The following is an 18489-nucleotide window of genomic DNA, read 5'->3' as shown; positions in this document are numbered from 1 at the left end:
AACTGCATTTCTATGACTTATGTTTGATTTTTTACACCATTAATTTAACACAGATTTGCTGTGACATTTAAATCTATAATATTTTTAATGGCTTGGAATTTGAGTATTTTGCTTTCTGAATCATTTTCCATGTAAGATAAACAATGGAAATGAAAATAAAAATGCTTTTATTCAGCTTTTGTGGTAAAACAAAAATATATTTCAGCCTCACAATAGTACAAAGTGCCAAAAAGTCAGTCCAAGATATCCTGGAGTACAGACACTGAAAAAATAAGTCGTGTGATTACCTGCCACAAAACTACACAACCACAAATATTCCCAGCTTTGTGACTTTTTATTCAATTGAAAACAGCAGACAGTACAGTACTTATGTGATGGAGAAATAATGCCCTTGAGTCTGTTAGGTCTCTTATCACATTTTTCTTTTACAATGTTAATTTTTCCCAAAAAATACTTAAATGAGCAGAAGCCTATACCACCAGTCCTGACAGGGATAAAGTACCGTGTATACAATGACTGCTTTCCCTGCATCAATCTTTGCCCACCACCATCAGTACAAATGTTAAAATTCCAGTTAATCAGTCTATACAACAATGAGACATTAATGAAAATATTTTAGAAGTCCAATTTATAATGCAAAGAGATTACATGTCTGACTTCTGTACCAGTGTAGTTGTGGAAATTCTTTGATCCATGACTAATAACTCAGGAGTCGATAGCAGTTACTCTGTTTGGCTGCAAATATGTAAATATGCACCACTAATATACAAATGACAGGGGACTTAAGGCAGGTTCTTCATTTTTTAAAATATATTAACCTTTATATTTAGTACCGCTGGTTTCTACCTTTATTATATCAGTAATACCTGTTGGTCTCTAGGGCTCAATATTAAATGTAATGGCACTGACATGTGTAGTGTGGTGTTTGCAGTGTAATTGTGCTTAAAGGCAACAGGAGCTATTCAATACCTAATGCAAAGTGGTCAATAGCCATCCACAGCTCAAATTTGGTGGTTAATCTGGCCTTGGTCACAAAGGTGGAAACTACAACATCCTACCGTTCATGCAGTATTTGACCATTATTGAAGTCATATAGAGGTAATGTTCTAGTGAACATTTCTGTGTAAAATCAGAGATACTTTTTGGAAGAGAGAACATAGTTGGATGTGATATTTCCTATTTGATTCTAAAAGGAAGAGAAGACAGACTCATGAGAAAAAAAGGAAATTACTTAGTGCACATGACAAGTCTTCTCTTGTTCACTAACCCTTTGTATGGCTCTTGTCAACTTCCTGAAGCTGAGGGGATGTGATTTCAAATGTAGCATTGTATACTATTTTATCAAAAACGAAATATTTGCAGTAACAGGAGTGAATCTAATTTGGCACTTCTGTCCTTTGTTTATTAAGTGTTAATTGAGTAACATGTAACTCCAAGTTGGAAAAATCAGTTGATCCATCAGTGCATCATAGTTCAGTTCATCTAAATATCAGACAAAAGGATTTTTTTTGAGAATTACTTAAATGCAAAAAAAACACATGTACAGAACATCTGAACCAACATGTTTCACTTTAACAGAGACAAAAACATCTGGCTCCTGCCGTCCAACAGTTTAGACAAAAACCTTCATTCACTGTTCTGTCGAAGCTCAACAGTTGTTCATGATGTTCTGAACCACCTTAGATGGTTAAACTCATTAGACTGCCAGAGAAAAAATAACTACTGGTGGTGTTTAGTTATCTTCTTGGCGTGCTCCAACACTGAGTCATATCGCAGAGTTTTGGATGCCCAGGAAGATGGAATTCCCTCAAATCCAATCTGGGGGAATTAAAATGAAACATTTTATGAATCAGCAGACATACAAAACAATGATTGTTCAGAATAAATGGACAGCTGGGTAGATACCCTATCATGAGTAGTGAGAGCTATCATGGTTGAACAAAAGAGCACCATTTACACGAAGTTCCTGACTTACTGAAGAAGTGTTTAATGAATGAAGGATTGACAGACAGTCGTACCTGAGCACCAAGACAGGCCCCGATGAAGGATCCTCTGCTACAGGTGCATCCCCCACAGCTCATGGTGTCTCTGACAGCCTGCTCGTACTGCTTGGCTGTCAGGACTCCGTGCAGCGCTGCTTGGAACGCACCTGGCAAACCTGAAAGAACATAAACACCGGAAGTGAACGACACGTAGGTATTTTAACTTAAAGTCACATAATTTGTTGAGTCATTGAAAACTACCTGTTACTGTTCTTTGCTTATTAAAAGAGCGACACAGAGAAGATAGAGGTTACTGGGAGTTTTGAAAAGATACCTCATGTGTTTGGAAACACGGTGGGGATTAGCTCCTTGGGAGTCTTGGATAAATTCTCCTTCACCTGAAGAATGTGCCCTGAAATCAGAAAAGAATGATCAGTCAAACATATAGATGAAAAGTCTTATAAAACATCTTTTTGTTCATTTATCCTCACATTGAAAATTCTGCTCAGATTATTACAAACATAGTAACTATTTGGTATCTTTAACTCTTAATTAGAAACCGTTTCTGGCACAAAAAGAGGAAGACTAAATAGACCCTTTAATCCCATGATTCAGCCTCGTGACTTTGCTGTAGTGAAGCAACAATGCTGCAGGCTTCACATACCAATGACCGCTTTGTCCAGATCCTGTGGCTGCTTTCTGTTCGGGTCATTAAGCTGATGGAGCACTGTGTCCAAGGCTTTTGGATCAGAACCATTCAGGATGAAATGCTCCAGGAACCTGGGAGAAATAATTCCATGTACAATCTATTATTTTAATTTAATTTCAGTTTGGCACCCAAATAGAATTCATGCTGGGTTTCTTTCTCTACAAAAAGTTGAATGAATAAATTAATTAATCTAACCCAACTCTGTGTAAGCAGATCCCTTATTTATATATATTATATTTCACTTCATACATTTTTTCTAAGTATTTCTGCATTTGTAACTTCATTCTGGTAGCAGACAGTAGAGAGGTGACAGGAAGTGAGTGGAAATGGAGAGGATGCTACAAAATTAATGAAAACTAACCAAAACTGTCAGTATTAAAACAGCCGGTGTGCCTTGCAATTAAAAGAATCATGATTTTCTTCTCATTTAATAGTTCAACTCTCAGATTCAGTGGTACTGTCATCAGTAACAGTAAGTGGAAATACTAAAGTTAGAGCAAACCGATGTACTGACCTTGCAGCTGCCAGAGTCTCTGCCACACACGCATCGTTGTTCTGGGTGACACGGACAGCCTGCTCAACCTTCTCCAGCATGTCCGGCTTTCCTGCGTAAAAAGCTACTACAGGAGCCAGTTTGGTTATTCCATCAATCTGACAGTCGTTCTCACAGCCTGTAGAAACCAAGACACATTAGTTAGTTTTGTGTCTCTTGATAATGTCATAGTTATCATAACTGGGATTGAACAGCGGAGCTTCACCTGTCTCCTCTTTGCCCGCATCCACGTTCTTCAGGAAGTTCTTCAAACTCCCATGTCTCCATGGTCCCTCAATAGGCAGCTGAGGTCTGGGCCCTAGCACACACAGAAAAGACTTGTCGGCTGTTCCTCGTCAAAAACATAAAAGATCTTTATCCACTTCTACCGGATAGTTTTCTTACCTCCTCTCTCTCTGTAAGGATCATTGATAGGTGTATCATACTCTGATCCAGGCCCAAAGAATTTCAGTGTGCGCTGCTTCAGATCATCAACATTTAGACCTGGGCAGATAGACCAAACAGCTTAGACAACGACAAACTTAACCTGGAAAGTCACATGGCCATAAAAAATATTTTATAACCAATAGAGACATTTACATATGAAAGGAAAGTATTAGATGAGATATAACACATCATCTTATATTTCCATCAGAGACAGTAAGAAGCAGCCTAAACCTGATATGATATGGTGAAGTAACGATAATAAGTTCATACTGTGCAACAGGAGACACTAACATACCAAGTTAAAATCTTGGGTAGAAAAGTCTGTAATAAAAATATAATTTTCAACATATATTTTTTAATGAAATGTTTAGTAATCCATTCTTTTAATTGTTCTCTTGCAGGTGTAATTGTTGGATAACTGAGGTGAAGTGAGGATGTGTGGGCTACATGTCCACAGCAGATGTAGAGCTTATCACATGGCTACAGAGCCATCTGTAAGTGTCACGTGTCTAATTATAGTGTCAATAATGATGGAAACTACAATCAACAACCACTGTTTTATCAAATGGCACGCTGGGTTTGCACATGGGTGTTTGTCTTAACTAACACACTGAACAGTTTCATGAGTTGTAAATGTAAATGCGTACCTCCACATTCGGACAAGGACTCCAGCAAGACATATGCCTGGTCTCCATAGCAGCTCTGCTGGCCCGATTGCCTCCTGTAGAACGGGTTGGCCGACTCTGTGCGAAATTCAGGGTTTGGATCCTGAGCCAGAATCCCCTGCAGCTTCTGGAGGTCATACACCCAGTGAAGGGGCTGCGCTGTTGGGGGCGAGTCATCAGGTCATATTAAATCTGATCAGGACTTAAGAGATCTTCTAGCTTTGTAATTAAAATGACAGATTATTAAAATTAAACATGATTTGTAGTAAAAGTTGTCTTTACAGGTAAAGACTCAGATAATAGCAGATAGGTAGAACCTTGTAGAAGTTACCCTTGTAAAAAATTACACCTTTATAGCTTTATATTTATTATAAACAAGAAGTGGGTCAAGGAAACTCATTTCCATCTCAGTGTTTACTACTGGCTAAACAATGTGCAACATAACCCTACAGACAAACTTTTGTTATCATTACCTGCTGCATCTGCAACTGCTGATCCTACAATGGCTCCTATCGCTCTGTTGGCCAGAGCTGCAGCCATCTGTAAAACAGTATTATTGGATTTTAGGAGGTAGTTATAATTGAGGATGAGATTTAATGGTTATTGTCATGTTTACAGTTCACTGGCTGGAATGGCAGCCGACCTAGTTATTATAAATTGGTCATATAATTCCTCATTAGTAACTGACTGTGGAGGCAGCTTGTTTTATCTGCACTCTATTGCTTTTCCTTAAATAGAGTAACAACCAGAGAGCTTAAAGGCTGAAAGCTTAGAGGAACAAAGACTGTAGAGATGAAACATGTTAGCAGGTTGGTGTTTCCGTCGAGCATTAATATGACGAGTAGTGAATGTGACAGTTTCAGTTTCAATAACGTTAATGACCCTCCAATTACGCGTACAGTAGTGGCACTTAGCTACTTTTAAACATTGTAAGTTAGGCTAATATCAGGCCGATATGTAGTCCGAGCAGCTAGTTTAGGCTAACATTGAGAAGTCTTACCTTAGACTCCGTTTATGTATCCACAGGTCGTACTGTAGTTTGTTTCAACAATGGGTTTCAACACTCAGCACCTCCTGATTTCACTCAATACATAATACAATACATGGCGATATGTTATGAAAAGATGCAGCTCTTTAGCACCGCCCACAGGGAAGCAACAGTATAACCCCGCCCCCCTCCGGTCCGCGATATATTTTTGCCTAGGATGGCGAAGACATGACCCGCCCTACTCTGCCTCTAATTGGCTTATCCTAATACTCCTACTCTAACCCTAACCAATATCGTACTTCATGCATAAACCTAACCAATCTAACCAACGAAAGCAACGAGTGCTAGCCAATCAGAGGCAGAGTAGGGCGGGTCATGATTTCGCCATCCTAGGAAAAAAAATTGGCCTCGGTCCAATATATTACATGTGCCATTGTCAGAGCTGTTATGTAAGATGGACATGCTCACAAACTTTATTCCCTTTCATTATAACAATGTAACATGCATGTATTAAAAATACATGTATTCAAAATAGGCATAGTTAAAGATAGACTAAACTACACATAAAAAGTATCTAAAATACAGACAAATTGACTAGGTAGGCCTAGTCTGTAAAGCTAATTAATGTAAAGTAAACCCTAATATAGGCCTATCAATTTTCAGTAGACCTTTAAAATTTTATTAAAGTTCCCATTTCAGCATTTATTTGGAATGGCTCAAAGCCACAGCAAAGCTCGTTTGGGAGTTAGGTGACAGTGTGGATCTACTGGTGAGTACAGAGCGGTAACTGCTGCAGACATGATTGAACTAAATTGAAAGTTCCCTCATTTGGACAAACCATTAGGCTCTCCACCAATTGTATAATACACATTTTACCAATGTAAACAGATTCATGGTTGCAAAAGCATGAATTACTTTATTAATTCATAGGATAACAAAGAACTGACCTCCAAGGAATAAAGGGCCATTTCCATTTTTGAAGAAAAAATTTGTCACAGTATGTTGGACTAAACGAGTATGTTCAGTGAGGCCTTCCAGAGAACACTTGAGGAAAAGCGATTCAAAAATGTATCAAGGAATTGAAGGAAATTTTTAAAATATTATAGTTTACTGTTTATAAGTCACCTTACCTACACTTTACCTCTATCCTCCCATTTACTACCTTAGCTATTTCCATTAAATCATTTGTACAGCAGAATAACATTGAATGCAGAAATTCATGTTTATGGCAGTTAATGGAAGACGAGAATGAAAGCAGACCTGAATTTTCTAGATAGATGTAATGGGAAGTCATGACCTACCGAGAGCACAATAATCAGTAAGTATGTGTGTCATTTGTTAAACCTGGAAAAAAGTGAGTAATACTATGAATTTGATATTCCCTGCAGCCTCAGTGTTCTGTACATTGAAGGATAGATCCACAAGGAATAGACCTTTTTTCACAGCAGACATTTTGGCTCGTCGTAGTAGGAAAAGCACAGGTGTTACTAATAACATTAACGATGGCTCTGCTCTTATCAAATGTCTCAGTAAGTCATGGTAGTTTGACAGTGAGCCAGCATGTACATCACCAGGACCCTGAAACCGAAGCAGCTAAATGGAATTCAGTCATTATTAATTTTACTATTTACACCTGTGCTTTTCCTTCTGTGACATGCCAAAATGTCCACTGTGAAAAATGCCTATAGCAGAAAACTTTTGCTGCTCTTCCCTCAATGGGCCCTTTTCTCAGCAGACATTTAACTTGTCAAAAGCACAGCTGTAAATAATAATATTAACGATGGTTCCGTCCTATTAATTTTCCCCGTGAGCCGTGTCAGTGAGTGAGCATGCACAATAACAGAGCACTAGAACTGGTTCACCTAAATGTACTGCAGCCATCATTAATGTCTGTTGAAAAGGGTATAGGTCATACCTCTGGCCACGCTTCAATCAGTGATGTCACAGCACGTGTTTCCCGTCATCATCAAAGTTAAAACACCTGCTGTGACCTCTCTAATTGGGATATGGCCAAAAGTATGACATCCTTTAAATTGTCAGGCCCTAGAGAGCAGCAGAGCAGGCGCTTTCTGCTCTACGTGATTCAGAGTAGATTTAAATGTGAATAACACAGAGATGCAGTAGCTGATTGATGTAAAAGCACATTCAGGCTGTAAGCAGTTTGAGTAAAATCAAAAGTATGCATTGGTGAGATATCTGTCCGAACTGAACTGAATGAAATACTTCCTAATCTATTAATAAATTCACCTGTGATGAATTCTTTTGTGGTGTAAATGTTTATATAGAGGCTGTTATGGAAGACCTAATGTCACCTCATGATGTGGAAATGAAACCCACTTGCCTGTGACTCATTTTCTAAAATGTTTACAGTTACAGTGAGCAACAGCTCAGCTTGATTCTCCATAATCACTGACACCACACATTACTGATATACTGTATTACAGCTTACTCCACTCCATCAGCAACACCACACACTCACACATTCATACAAATGGTGCACCTTTCAACCCTTCCCTTAGACTAAATCTTTAATACTGTAAGCTTGCATGTCTTGCTACTGAAAAGAGGGGCGTGACGTGTGTGTGTGTGTGTGTGTGTGTGTGTGTGTGTGTGTGTGTGTGAGTGTGTGTGTGTGTTGGGGGGTCAGACAGAGTATTATGATACCACGTATTTATTTATAGCTTACCTCTTCCCTTTCAATTTGTAAAGTAATATCACAGATGATTATCTCAGGCATGCGTGTACACATTGCACAGGACACACGTGTACCATCTGCACAAGAGGAGCAGACTCAAAAAGATCGGACAAAATGAGCACACGGTCACACTGTAAAAATATAAAAAAAATTTCTTGAGTCAGAGCTAAGTGACACCTATGTAAATCTATTGAGTCCTAAGCAGGTGCACCACCCTTTCCTCTCCTCTCCTCCATGTCCCTGAGTGACCCAGTGCCACATTCTAGCGCTGCGCCGGTGCCAGTAGCAGCAAATTAGACACCAGCACCCCCTCCTGATATGTACTTCTCTGTCCCACATCCATTATTTTTAGCTGGGATCCATCTACACTTAATATGGGAAAAGAGTCCCTCATATTCGCAACCACATCTAAATCCATCATATCACTCTTTCTTCGTTTGGGGCTCAGGCTTTCAAAGCCCCCAACTCACACACACACACACACACACACACACACACACACACACACACACATCCTGTCCTTCTTTATCTCTTTATTCCTCGCTCATGCACCATCTCCCTCCACCTCCATCACTGGTCTTCCTCTGCTCTCAGCCTCGATAGAGACAGAGAGCAGGTTGGTCCTCATTTCATCTCTCCACCCACTTTGACATGTCTGTAACACACACTCAAATGCGTGCATGCACATACACACACACACATATACACACCTACACACAAAGCTGTCACCCCAGCAACCGCACTGGCCCCCCATACTCGATTACACCCCACATAGATGTCACACACTCACACCTATGTCAAACTTAGCCCAACCCCTCTTGCACCCTGTGCCCCACTGCCAGTTGCCCATGTGGAGTTTTTAATAAGGTGGATTCAGGAGTTGGTCTTGCTCTCTTCTGGGTGACGCGGATTGGAAGGGATTCTTCACACTTTCACCAAACTATTTTGTTTTATTTTTACTCATCTTCGTTTACTTTCTGAAACTGAAAATACATCCACAGTCTCATAGAGAGGAGCCATGAAGTGGACCTGGGTGCTTGTGGCAGTCCTGCTGTCCTTTGCGGGGATATCATTGGGCAAAGAGAGCTTGGACTTCCCTATGTATGATGGCAAGGACCGCGTCCACGACCTCCACGCCAAGAACTATAAGTCTGTGATGAAGAAGTATGATATTATGGTGGTGTACTACCATGACCATCCCGGATCAAGCCGCGTCGCCCAGAAACAGTTTGAGATTGAGGAACTGGCCCTTGAGGTGGGTTGAGATGGGAACTATGGATAGAATAAGGAGGATAGCATACTGATAAGGAAGCAGCACAGCTAGTAGACCTACTGGATTCATAATGTACAGCACACAGAAATATCACATTGCTTTAATATTCTAGGATGCTATTAAGAGTTTGGTTTGAGGATCTAGCAGAGTTTGTGTTTTGATATTGTTGAATTCAATTTAGGTGAGACAGAGCGGTGTTGAGAGAGGAACTTTAATTATATATATAAGCTTAAGATGTAAATCAAATATTTAAAAACAGTAAAGGAAGGAAAGTTGGAAGAATGTAGAAAGAGAAAGTAAAAACAGACTTATTTTTTTTGAAAGATTTGAAATGTGTTAAACGTGAAATTGAACACAGAGGGAGTTATCATGAGAAAGCGATGCTGCGAGGTGGAAAATAGCTTCTCTGGACTCAGAAATGCTGATAGGTGAAGTCACAAGTCTGCGGTGTGTCATCAGTGTCGTCCACCCGAGGCAAAGAGCTGAGCTGTGAGGACCCAGGATATCATTTATTCTGGCAAAGGCTGAGCTGGTGTATAATATATGGAAGTGTATGTGTGTGTGTGGGATCTGATGCACTGAAAACACCTCCATATGCCTGTCACACCATGATACTCTGAGGTTTCACCACATTCCTCACAGAGAGACATGACGTCATCACTCAGCACAAAGCTTCGGTGTCAAACAGCAATTTACCAAGAAAATATCTGTATATCAAATGCTACAAACTGCCAAAGCACATTTTCCAGGAGAAACTTAATTTTTCATTTTGTGTTCTTGCCAATTAAAGTTAATTACACATTTATAGTCGCCCAGATATCCTGCAGTCATTTTAAACTGGACCAAAAACAGAACACAAAATGAAAGTTACAGCTGATGGAGAGCAGACATGAAATCTTAGACATCGCACACAATATGGACCTAACTGGTTCTCAAATGATATTTTAGACAGACACTTGATATCATTTGAAGAAATACTGGATACTAATGTCTGCAGTGAAAGTTGCAGTTCTATAAAAAAAGTGATAGGGGTGATGATTGGTCTATGGAATAAATACACTGGATCATGTGTTAACCATATTATATGGCATTTAATGTTGACACTGCACAGTGTAGAGTTAACACCTTATACACTTGTTTGGCACATTATTATATTTTGAGGAGAGCTGCTGGTGGCTCCTTTAAGAACTTACACACTAAACAGCAGAAAAAAACAGTCTTGGCAATTGCAACCAAATTGAGAATCAGTGAATGGGATGACACTGAGGACCAACAGTCCCTATGAGACATTCAAGTACTTTCTTTGCCTCATTTACAGCTGTTATCATACAACCTCACTTTACATATGCACATACAAATCCAGTTTAAGTAAAACTGAATGATGCCTTCAAGATCTGTTTTGCAAATATTAACATGGCAGAAATTTTGTGCAAGAATTTTCATACAACACCTAGATCCACCAATCAACAAATAATGGGTCTATCTTGTCATCAAACAAAATGAAGGGAGATGATGGGGGACAAAAATAATAGTAATATAATAATAGAAAGGAAAACATTAATAACCAGACAGACAGAGAGGCTGCTCTCCTTAGCGTATCACATCGTCTCGACGGCCTCTGGTGTCTCTGTATGAGGCGTTAAGGCTCACTGTCGGGGCTGCAGGCCAGCTCTGGAGGTTCTGGCTCCAGTTGTGCCGGCTCAGCTCTGCACTGTGATTGGCACTTGCAGTACTGTACTTGTCAGCGGATCCCAGAGCGCTGAGCATCACCGCCACCTCGCCAAAATAGTCCCTGGGCTGGTGTGGCTCTGGCGCTATATTTATCCCGAGCTGCTTTTGTGGTGTGTTGAGCTCCCTGAAGGCTTGTGTTTCTCCTTATGAATGCATTATGATTTACATTTAATAAGGTTTATTATTAGTAACATACAACAGCAAAGGCTCACAATTTCAGAGGTCTAGGAGGAATGCTCCTGGGGTCAGTAAAAGTCAAAAAAGTTACCGACTTGGTGTGAGGGAGGAAATCAAAATTTCTGTTTTATCCCTCAGTCATAGGAAATTAACTGTTAAGATGGCATACTTCTGTGTTGTTTAGGAATGTACTTTAGACCTAATACTCGATAATTTTGCCACTTTTCTATTTAGATTAGAGGATTTTGTGAGGCTAAATGCACTGACCTGTTGAACTGCTCACTGTCTATTAAAACAGACATAGATTAGTACATAAAGATTTATATATTTCCTCCTTAAACACTTGGGATATCAAAATGGGAAAATAATTTGGATCCACACCAGTAATAACTATCTCATTATTATGGTGAAAAATTACATTTTTATCAAATGTTGTTTGGTATATGTATATCTCAGTGAACAGGCACAAAATTATAGTATTTAAAAATGAAATAGTGTATAGCGGCAGGTCATTATGCATGTTGTGTAGTTGAAAAACATGCAGATGTCAAGCTGTGAAATGCCATCCCACATACAGAGGCTATTGGTTTTACTTTACATGTAGTTTGGGAGGTTCAGTTACCCTTAAAAGATGATATCAGCCATATTACTGCACATACACATTCAGAACATCAATGTCCAAAAACAACTTTGCAGCAGATATAAAGCTATGAAATCTGAAGATTGTTACAGAATACTTGTCAGAGATAATGTATTTTCATATGATACGTTTAAATCAAGATAAACATCTAACTTCTAGTTGATCTATGCAAATACACATTTATCTCTAAGGAATACCTGCAGAAAATGCCCTTGTTAAATTGAAAATGTTGAATGGAAAAAAAACAGATTTGTTATTAATATAGTAATTTATTAGTTCTATTTAAGTAGTTCCAGGAAAATGGAAAGTAATTTTAAAAGTAGATTGCAATCGATCCTCAAATGTATCCTTCAGTTATTTGCACAGTATGAAGCCTTACTCGCCTTAATCATTTGCCCTTCAAATGGTTATTTTAGCCTACTTAAATACCAAAAGGGTGGAGTCTGCAACAAAATGTACCAATGACTCACCAAAAAAGCTAAAGTTACCACAGCAAAACATTTAATTTGCATTTATAAATCATATATCATTTAAATTGTGTATAGCTGTAAGATATTATTTTTCATACTTTGCAACTTAACTGCTGCTAAGCTGCGATTTCTGAATCGCTCCACTGTGCCCCACCCTTCTGCAATTTCAAGTTAAAAGAAATGTTCAGAATTATCTGCACAACAAACTGCAAGACAGTCTGGTTAGTCACACTATTTATGCCAGTAAAAGCAGCTGCTCAAGATCTCTGCCACCAGTGTGTATGTGTGTGTGTGTGTGTGCGTACTTTTTATCCTCCAAATACACTGAGACAACCCTCAAACTACTTCCTCAGTGCAGTCGGCCTGTGAATGTGGAATCGCCATTGGTGAAACTAACTGTCAGTCATGAGGTTCAAGTTTCATACAGATTTAGAAAGTGCATAAGCAGCGCTCTGAAAAGCAGGCTTTTATGGTAATGAAACCACGGAGTGAGACAACTTTGTGAAAAAGGTGTAAATGACAGTGTTGAATGCTTTCAAATGCATAAGATATGGACATGAACGTTAAGCACACTCACACAGGCATGTGTTTCCCATGTTTTATATACTAAACTGTCAGGATTGTGTCTTCAGTGCTGTGACAGTGTCTTTGTTTCACAGCTTGCAGCCCAGGTCCTGGATGAGTTTGATGATGAGGAAATTGGGGTTGGCCTCCTTGATGCAAAGCAAGATAAGGCTGTTGCAAAGAAATTAGGTAAACACTCAATGAAATAAACACAGCTGCAGAGTTTTGGTCAATATGCAAAATGAGACTCACCGGTATCACTAGCTCAGCCTCTTGACTATTAATCTGTCGTGTGTAATAATTTAAACTAACCTGTTTACTTTCATATTCTTACGCATGATAAATATAAAAGATATGGCAAGGATGACGCCAATTAAAATGTCAGACATTTGGTCCGGTCTAAACTTTAGGTTAAACACTTATTATGTTCTTTTTCCCCTTAGGCCTTGAGGAGTCCGACAGCATCTACATCTTCACACCAGATGAAGTCATAGAGTACGATGGAGAGCTTGCAGCAGACACTCTTGTGGAGTTCATCTATGATGTTCGTGAGGATATAATCTCCCAGTTAATAGCTCCCAGTTTTTAGCAAAAAAAAGAGTGTCTAAATACAAATTTGAGTTCTTTTAATGTAACCCACATCACCTTACTCTGGATTCTTCTTTTCTATCTCACCTATCTCTGCTGTCTCCTACCCTCTCCACCACGGCCCCTTATTTCCTTCATAGGTTCTTGAAGACCCAGTGGAAATTATTGACAATAGTAGGGAACTGAAAGGCTTTAAAAACATCGACGAGGAGATCAAATTGGTGGGCTACTTTAAGAGTCACAAGTCAGAACGTAAGAATCTGCACTGTGATAGCATGATAACTTGTTTCAATCTTTTTGCTTACAGTTGATTTTCAATATAATTGCTGCATATCAGACAAATGTAACCATGATCCGGCTCAGGCTGCTTGATTTAATGTTGATTTTGTGCAGACTGATTTTATTTTAAAATGGTTTTCAAGTGAGCATACAAAGAGTTACATTAATGCTGAGAGCAACAAGTCTACATTCTTAGATATTTCATACAGGGGCCGATCTACTGAAACAACTTGATGGATGCCTATAAAATTTCAGATTTTGAGGCTTTTGCCGACGCTGCTGAAGAGTTCCATCCTCACATCCTGTTCTTTGCCACCTTCAATCCCAAGGTGAGTAATTATGGTTTATTTATGGTTAAGTAAATCAGACACACTTAAAAATCATAAATACATACAGCATAGTAAAACTGAAAAATAATATGTGCAAGGGACGAAGGAAACATCATGTACTCAAGACCGAACAACCTCAAATATAGGAAAAACTAAAAACCAAACTAAATCCAAAACACAAAAAATATGTGTAAACTGTATACATGTGTGTGTGGTGAACATATCATTGTGTATATATATATAAATGTACATGTACATATACAATAGCATTTAGCTCAAAGCACCAATGTACCAGTCTGTCTATGTAGGTGCAGGAACTGAATGACCTCTCACCTAAAGGCATAAGGATGTCAAGGAGACATAAACAGGATTAAAAACCTGTGCTTTCCTCCAAAAGCCACAGGAGGAAAATGGACAATTTTGGAAATTAACAACTTTGTTTCTCTTTTCACATACAATCAGACTGCCCCAAACTGGATGGGCCACCCTCCCTTCTGCTAGCTCACTATCTCTTAAGTCATAAATTTTAGTAGAGGCTGCATTCCTTTGAGTCCCTCACTCTCCTCCACTCTTTTTTTAGTGCACAATAAGTGTCTGAATTAGTCATAAAATGCTACTAAATGCGTAAACTCTGTAAAAGTTCATTTGATATTATGGAAATTCAAACTCTGTTTCAAAAATGTGTTAATCATATGTCATACATATTATTGCATGTGATTTATTTTACATTAACCAGTGTGGTGTTATTCCTACACATGGCTCAAAAAAAAATCTTTTTTTTTTTAAAAAAAAGCAATGGGCCATGAATCGAGCCTTGAGGTACCCCAGGGAGATGCTCAGACCTTTGAAAAGTAGTCATTTTCAAGATTGATTGCTCATTCTTATATAAGGGTTAGAAGTACAGTTTGTAGATCAGTTTTTCTAGATAAGAAATTCTAAATTATGAAAAAAAAACTGATCTACACATTGTCTAGTTCTGGAGGATGAACATTCAAAACAAATTGATGTGTCTGTTAAAAGTTTTATCACTCTTTCTCTTTATTGAATTAAAACACACACAATACATATAGTATCTACATGACCACGTTTTCATTGCTGTACTGTATATCTTCCTCAGTAAAAATTTCCTGGCATGCTCTGGTAGGTTACTGGTTAAGATTCATGCATGCCACATAATCACAATGTCTGCAGTTAAATTCCATGTTGCATTCCATCCATGATGGATGATCGTTGGATTTTGAAAAATATGAAGAAATTGATTTTTTGTCATCTTTGGGGCATATATTGTTAAACAGGTGCACAGTGTGACCAGGGATGTGATCTAAAATGGTTAAAAAGGCATTTTTCATTTCATTTTGACTTTAACCATCATCACACCATATCATATGATTCTCTGGTGTTTTATTCTTGGTCCAATCCTTTTGATCCTGTGTTACAGGTTGCTAAGGCTCTGGATCTGAAGCCTAATGAGGTGGACTTCTATGAATCCTTCTGTGACGATCCAGTGGCCATCCCTGGAAAACCTTACACTGAGGAGGAGCTGGTGAAGTTCATTGAAGATAATGACAGGTGAGTCCCATTTGTGCTAGAATGATCTCATGAGGGAAAAACTTAAAGTCCCCCTCCAGTCAAAAACATGTTTTTCCTCTTATTACTTCAGTTGGATGTCTGAGCTTCACTTTGCAGAATGATGTATGTGCAGTTTGAGACTAGAAGGCTGTTTTCACATTCATCTGCTGAAAGAGGAAAGTTTCTCTGTGCTCACCTTAAATCTGAGTTTAAGACAAAACATATGAGCATGATATTTGACATTCCAACTAGTTTTGAGCCAATCAAGGGCCAGTATACAACTGGCATGATGTGAAAACCTGAATCCTACAGTGAAGTAGAAGACATCTTGTGTCCAGCAGTTAAACTTCTGAAATGAAAAATATTTGCATATTCATAGATTCTGGATTTTTCCATGAGGGTGAAGGAGTAGAGTATAGAGTTAGAGTCATAGCGTTTTTCACAAGGTAACTGAACATTTTCATGTAAAAAAACATGTCAGAGAGAATTTATTATTCCAAGCAGAGGATATTTATGTCCTAAAACATGTCTGGAAGGTGTCTTTAACCTTCCAGAATGAAAAGCAAAATGCATATAAAATAATTTCTCTTTGATTTTGAAGACCAACCCTGAGGAAGCTGCAGCCACACAATATGTATGAGATCTGGGTAAGAACTTTAATGCTCTAAACACAACATCATGGATGACTGCAGATTAAGTTTTCCCATGTGTGTTCATTTTGTCTTTATTGTTTCCACAGGATGACGACGTTGATGGTGAACACATTGTTGCTTTTGCAGAGGAGTCTGACCTAGGTAAAGGAACCCTACATTAAATGTAAAAATACTACTGACATGAGGAGCCCTTACTAATATGACTAATCAACATCTGCAAATCTAGAATAAAGCAGTAATAAAGAATCAGCAAATATAACATTCACCTCTACCGCCCCCTTAAAGCAAATTACAATTGTTTGGTTTTATTTTCAATGTGGTCTTTGTCTCCGCTCTTCAGATGGCTTTGAGTTCCTGGAGATCCTGAAGCAAGTTGCAGAGGATAACACACACAACCCTGACCTCAGCATCGTCTGGATTGACCCCGATGACTTCCCCCTGGTAAGAATATGACCACAGTGCAATATGCAGAAACCAGAGTGACTGCTTTGGAGAGGTTAAACTGACAATCAACTGAGAACTAAGATTTAATGATGAAGATGAGAAAGTTTATAAAGCACAATAAAACATATTTTTCACAAAATTCATGTTCATTTTCCCTGCAGCTCCTGCCACACTGGGAGAAGACTTTTGGAATTGACCTGTCCCACCCTCAGATTGGTGTTGTTGATGCTGACGATGTGAGTTATATTCTTGGTACTTTATTAATAGATGGTTCATGCATTTGTGTGTTTTGCTGCACTCTGTTGTACATATGTACCCTGGGCTGGATTTCCAAATGGGTACCCCTAGCAGGTTAATTCAGCCCTGTATGTGTCATTGAGTATGTGGGTACGTCAACGCTGTATCTACATGTTTGTTTTGAGCTCGCTGAATCAACCTCAAAAGCTACAACCCTTCTCAAAAACTGTCTCTTTAAAGGTACCTGGTGGAGTTTTTTTGTACAACAAAATTTGTGTTTACATTCAGTGTTTCTCACCAAAGCAAATTGTGTTTATCCTTGACGTCTAACAACATGTTGACTGCATTTCCTTCCTCATAAAACATTTGCAAAGCCAGTTTTTTACATTTCAAACCGCACTATGCTTTGCCAGCTTGCAAAACATATAATGCTTTTGCGGGCAGTGAAGAAGAAGCACCTTTAAGGCAGAAAATCTACAGCGGAGCTGGTTGGTTTTATATGTTCTTCCTCGCTCTGCAGGCTGACAGTGTGTGGATGGACATGGAAGATGGCGAAGACTTGCCAACCGTAGACGAGCTGGAGGACTGGATTGAAGATGTTCTGTCAGGTGAAATCGATCCCGATGATGATGATGATGATGATGATGACGATGATGATGACGACGATGACGACGACGATGACGACGACGACGATGATGACGACGACGATGATGATGATGACGATGATGACGATGATGATGACGACGATGATGACGACGACGACGATGATGACGATGATGATGATGACGACGATGATGATGACGACGATGATTTCTAAATCATAGAGTCATAATTTACTATAAGTCTGACCAATGCAGTTTCAAGAGTCAACATCATTAACCGTGTCAAATCATCCTCTTTTGTAACTAGTTCTTACGTTGAATTCGTCAGTTCATTTTGATATCTCATCTTTTCATCATCCTCACGCTGCATCTCGCCAGAACAATATTCCATTTCTCGTTTATCCCTCTCCCCCGACTTATTCACTAATCCTCCATGTAACAAAGTACGTTCTAAGATCCCACAGTGACTCTATTCCCACATGTAACACTGTCTGGTACAATAAAAAAAAGAAATTATTTCAAAACCTTGCCATCTACTGCTAGTGATTTTTATATTATGAGAGTTTTTATTTTCCAAAGTACTGGAGGGTTGTAATGTTGTATGCATTATGTCTGAGTCCATCTGTGAAGTCTGTTGCAGTTTAAATGTGTTTTCTTTATGTTCACTTATTTTCTTGTTTGCCCCAGTATCGAAACAACTGAAGTCAAATCCAAAGGTGCTAGCAGGTTTTTCTGATGGGTCTTAAGTATCACCAGCCTACTCTGTGAAATCAATGTAACGCTGTACACTGAAAGTGCTGTACATCATATGGATGTTTTCTACGATGATGAAATATAACAACAGCCATATTCTATTTTTGTAACAAGAGAATTTACTTACTGTAAAGTCTTAAATAAATGACAGCTTGGACATTA

At 38.8% G+C, this 18489-nt stretch overlaps 2 protein-coding genes across 2 annotated transcripts; one reads left to right on the top strand and one right to left on the bottom strand.

Annotated features, from left to right (window-relative positions):
* Window positions 1-315: 315 nt before the first annotated feature.
* LOC122993452 (crystallin J1A-like) lies at window positions 316-5474 on the bottom strand. Its single transcript, XM_044367610.1, has 10 exons — window positions 5336-5474; window positions 4809-4875; window positions 4318-4494; window positions 3629-3727; window positions 3450-3542; window positions 3206-3362; window positions 2647-2762; window positions 2317-2394; window positions 2019-2158; window positions 316-1818 (listed from the first exon to the last, which is right to left on the bottom strand). The coding sequence occupies exons 2-10, from the start codon at window positions 4873-4875 to the stop codon at window positions 1720-1722; spliced, it is 1026 nt and encodes a 341-aa protein (XP_044223545.1). The 5' UTR covers window positions 5336-5474; the 3' UTR covers window positions 316-1719.
* Window positions 5475-8828: 3354 nt separating this feature from the next.
* On the top strand, window positions 8829-18489 carry casq1a (calsequestrin 1a). The gene is made up of 11 exons (XM_044369334.1): window positions 8829-9273; window positions 12969-13062; window positions 13317-13417; window positions 13602-13713; window positions 13996-14069; window positions 15508-15638; window positions 16240-16285; window positions 16378-16432; window positions 16632-16732; window positions 16897-16971; window positions 17493-18489. The coding sequence occupies exons 1-11, from the start codon at window positions 9037-9039 to the stop codon at window positions 17787-17789; spliced, it is 1323 nt and encodes a 440-aa protein (XP_044225269.1). The 5' UTR covers window positions 8829-9036; the 3' UTR covers window positions 17790-18489.

Source organism: Thunnus albacares, chromosome 12, assembly GCF_914725855.1.
Source record: "Thunnus albacares chromosome 12, fThuAlb1.1, whole genome shotgun sequence".
NCBI classification, from domain to species: domain Eukaryota; kingdom Metazoa; phylum Chordata; class Actinopteri; order Scombriformes; family Scombridae; genus Thunnus; species Thunnus albacares.
The sequence above is the reverse complement of the archived record's forward strand: the minus strand, read 5'-3'. Positions and strand labels throughout refer to the sequence as shown.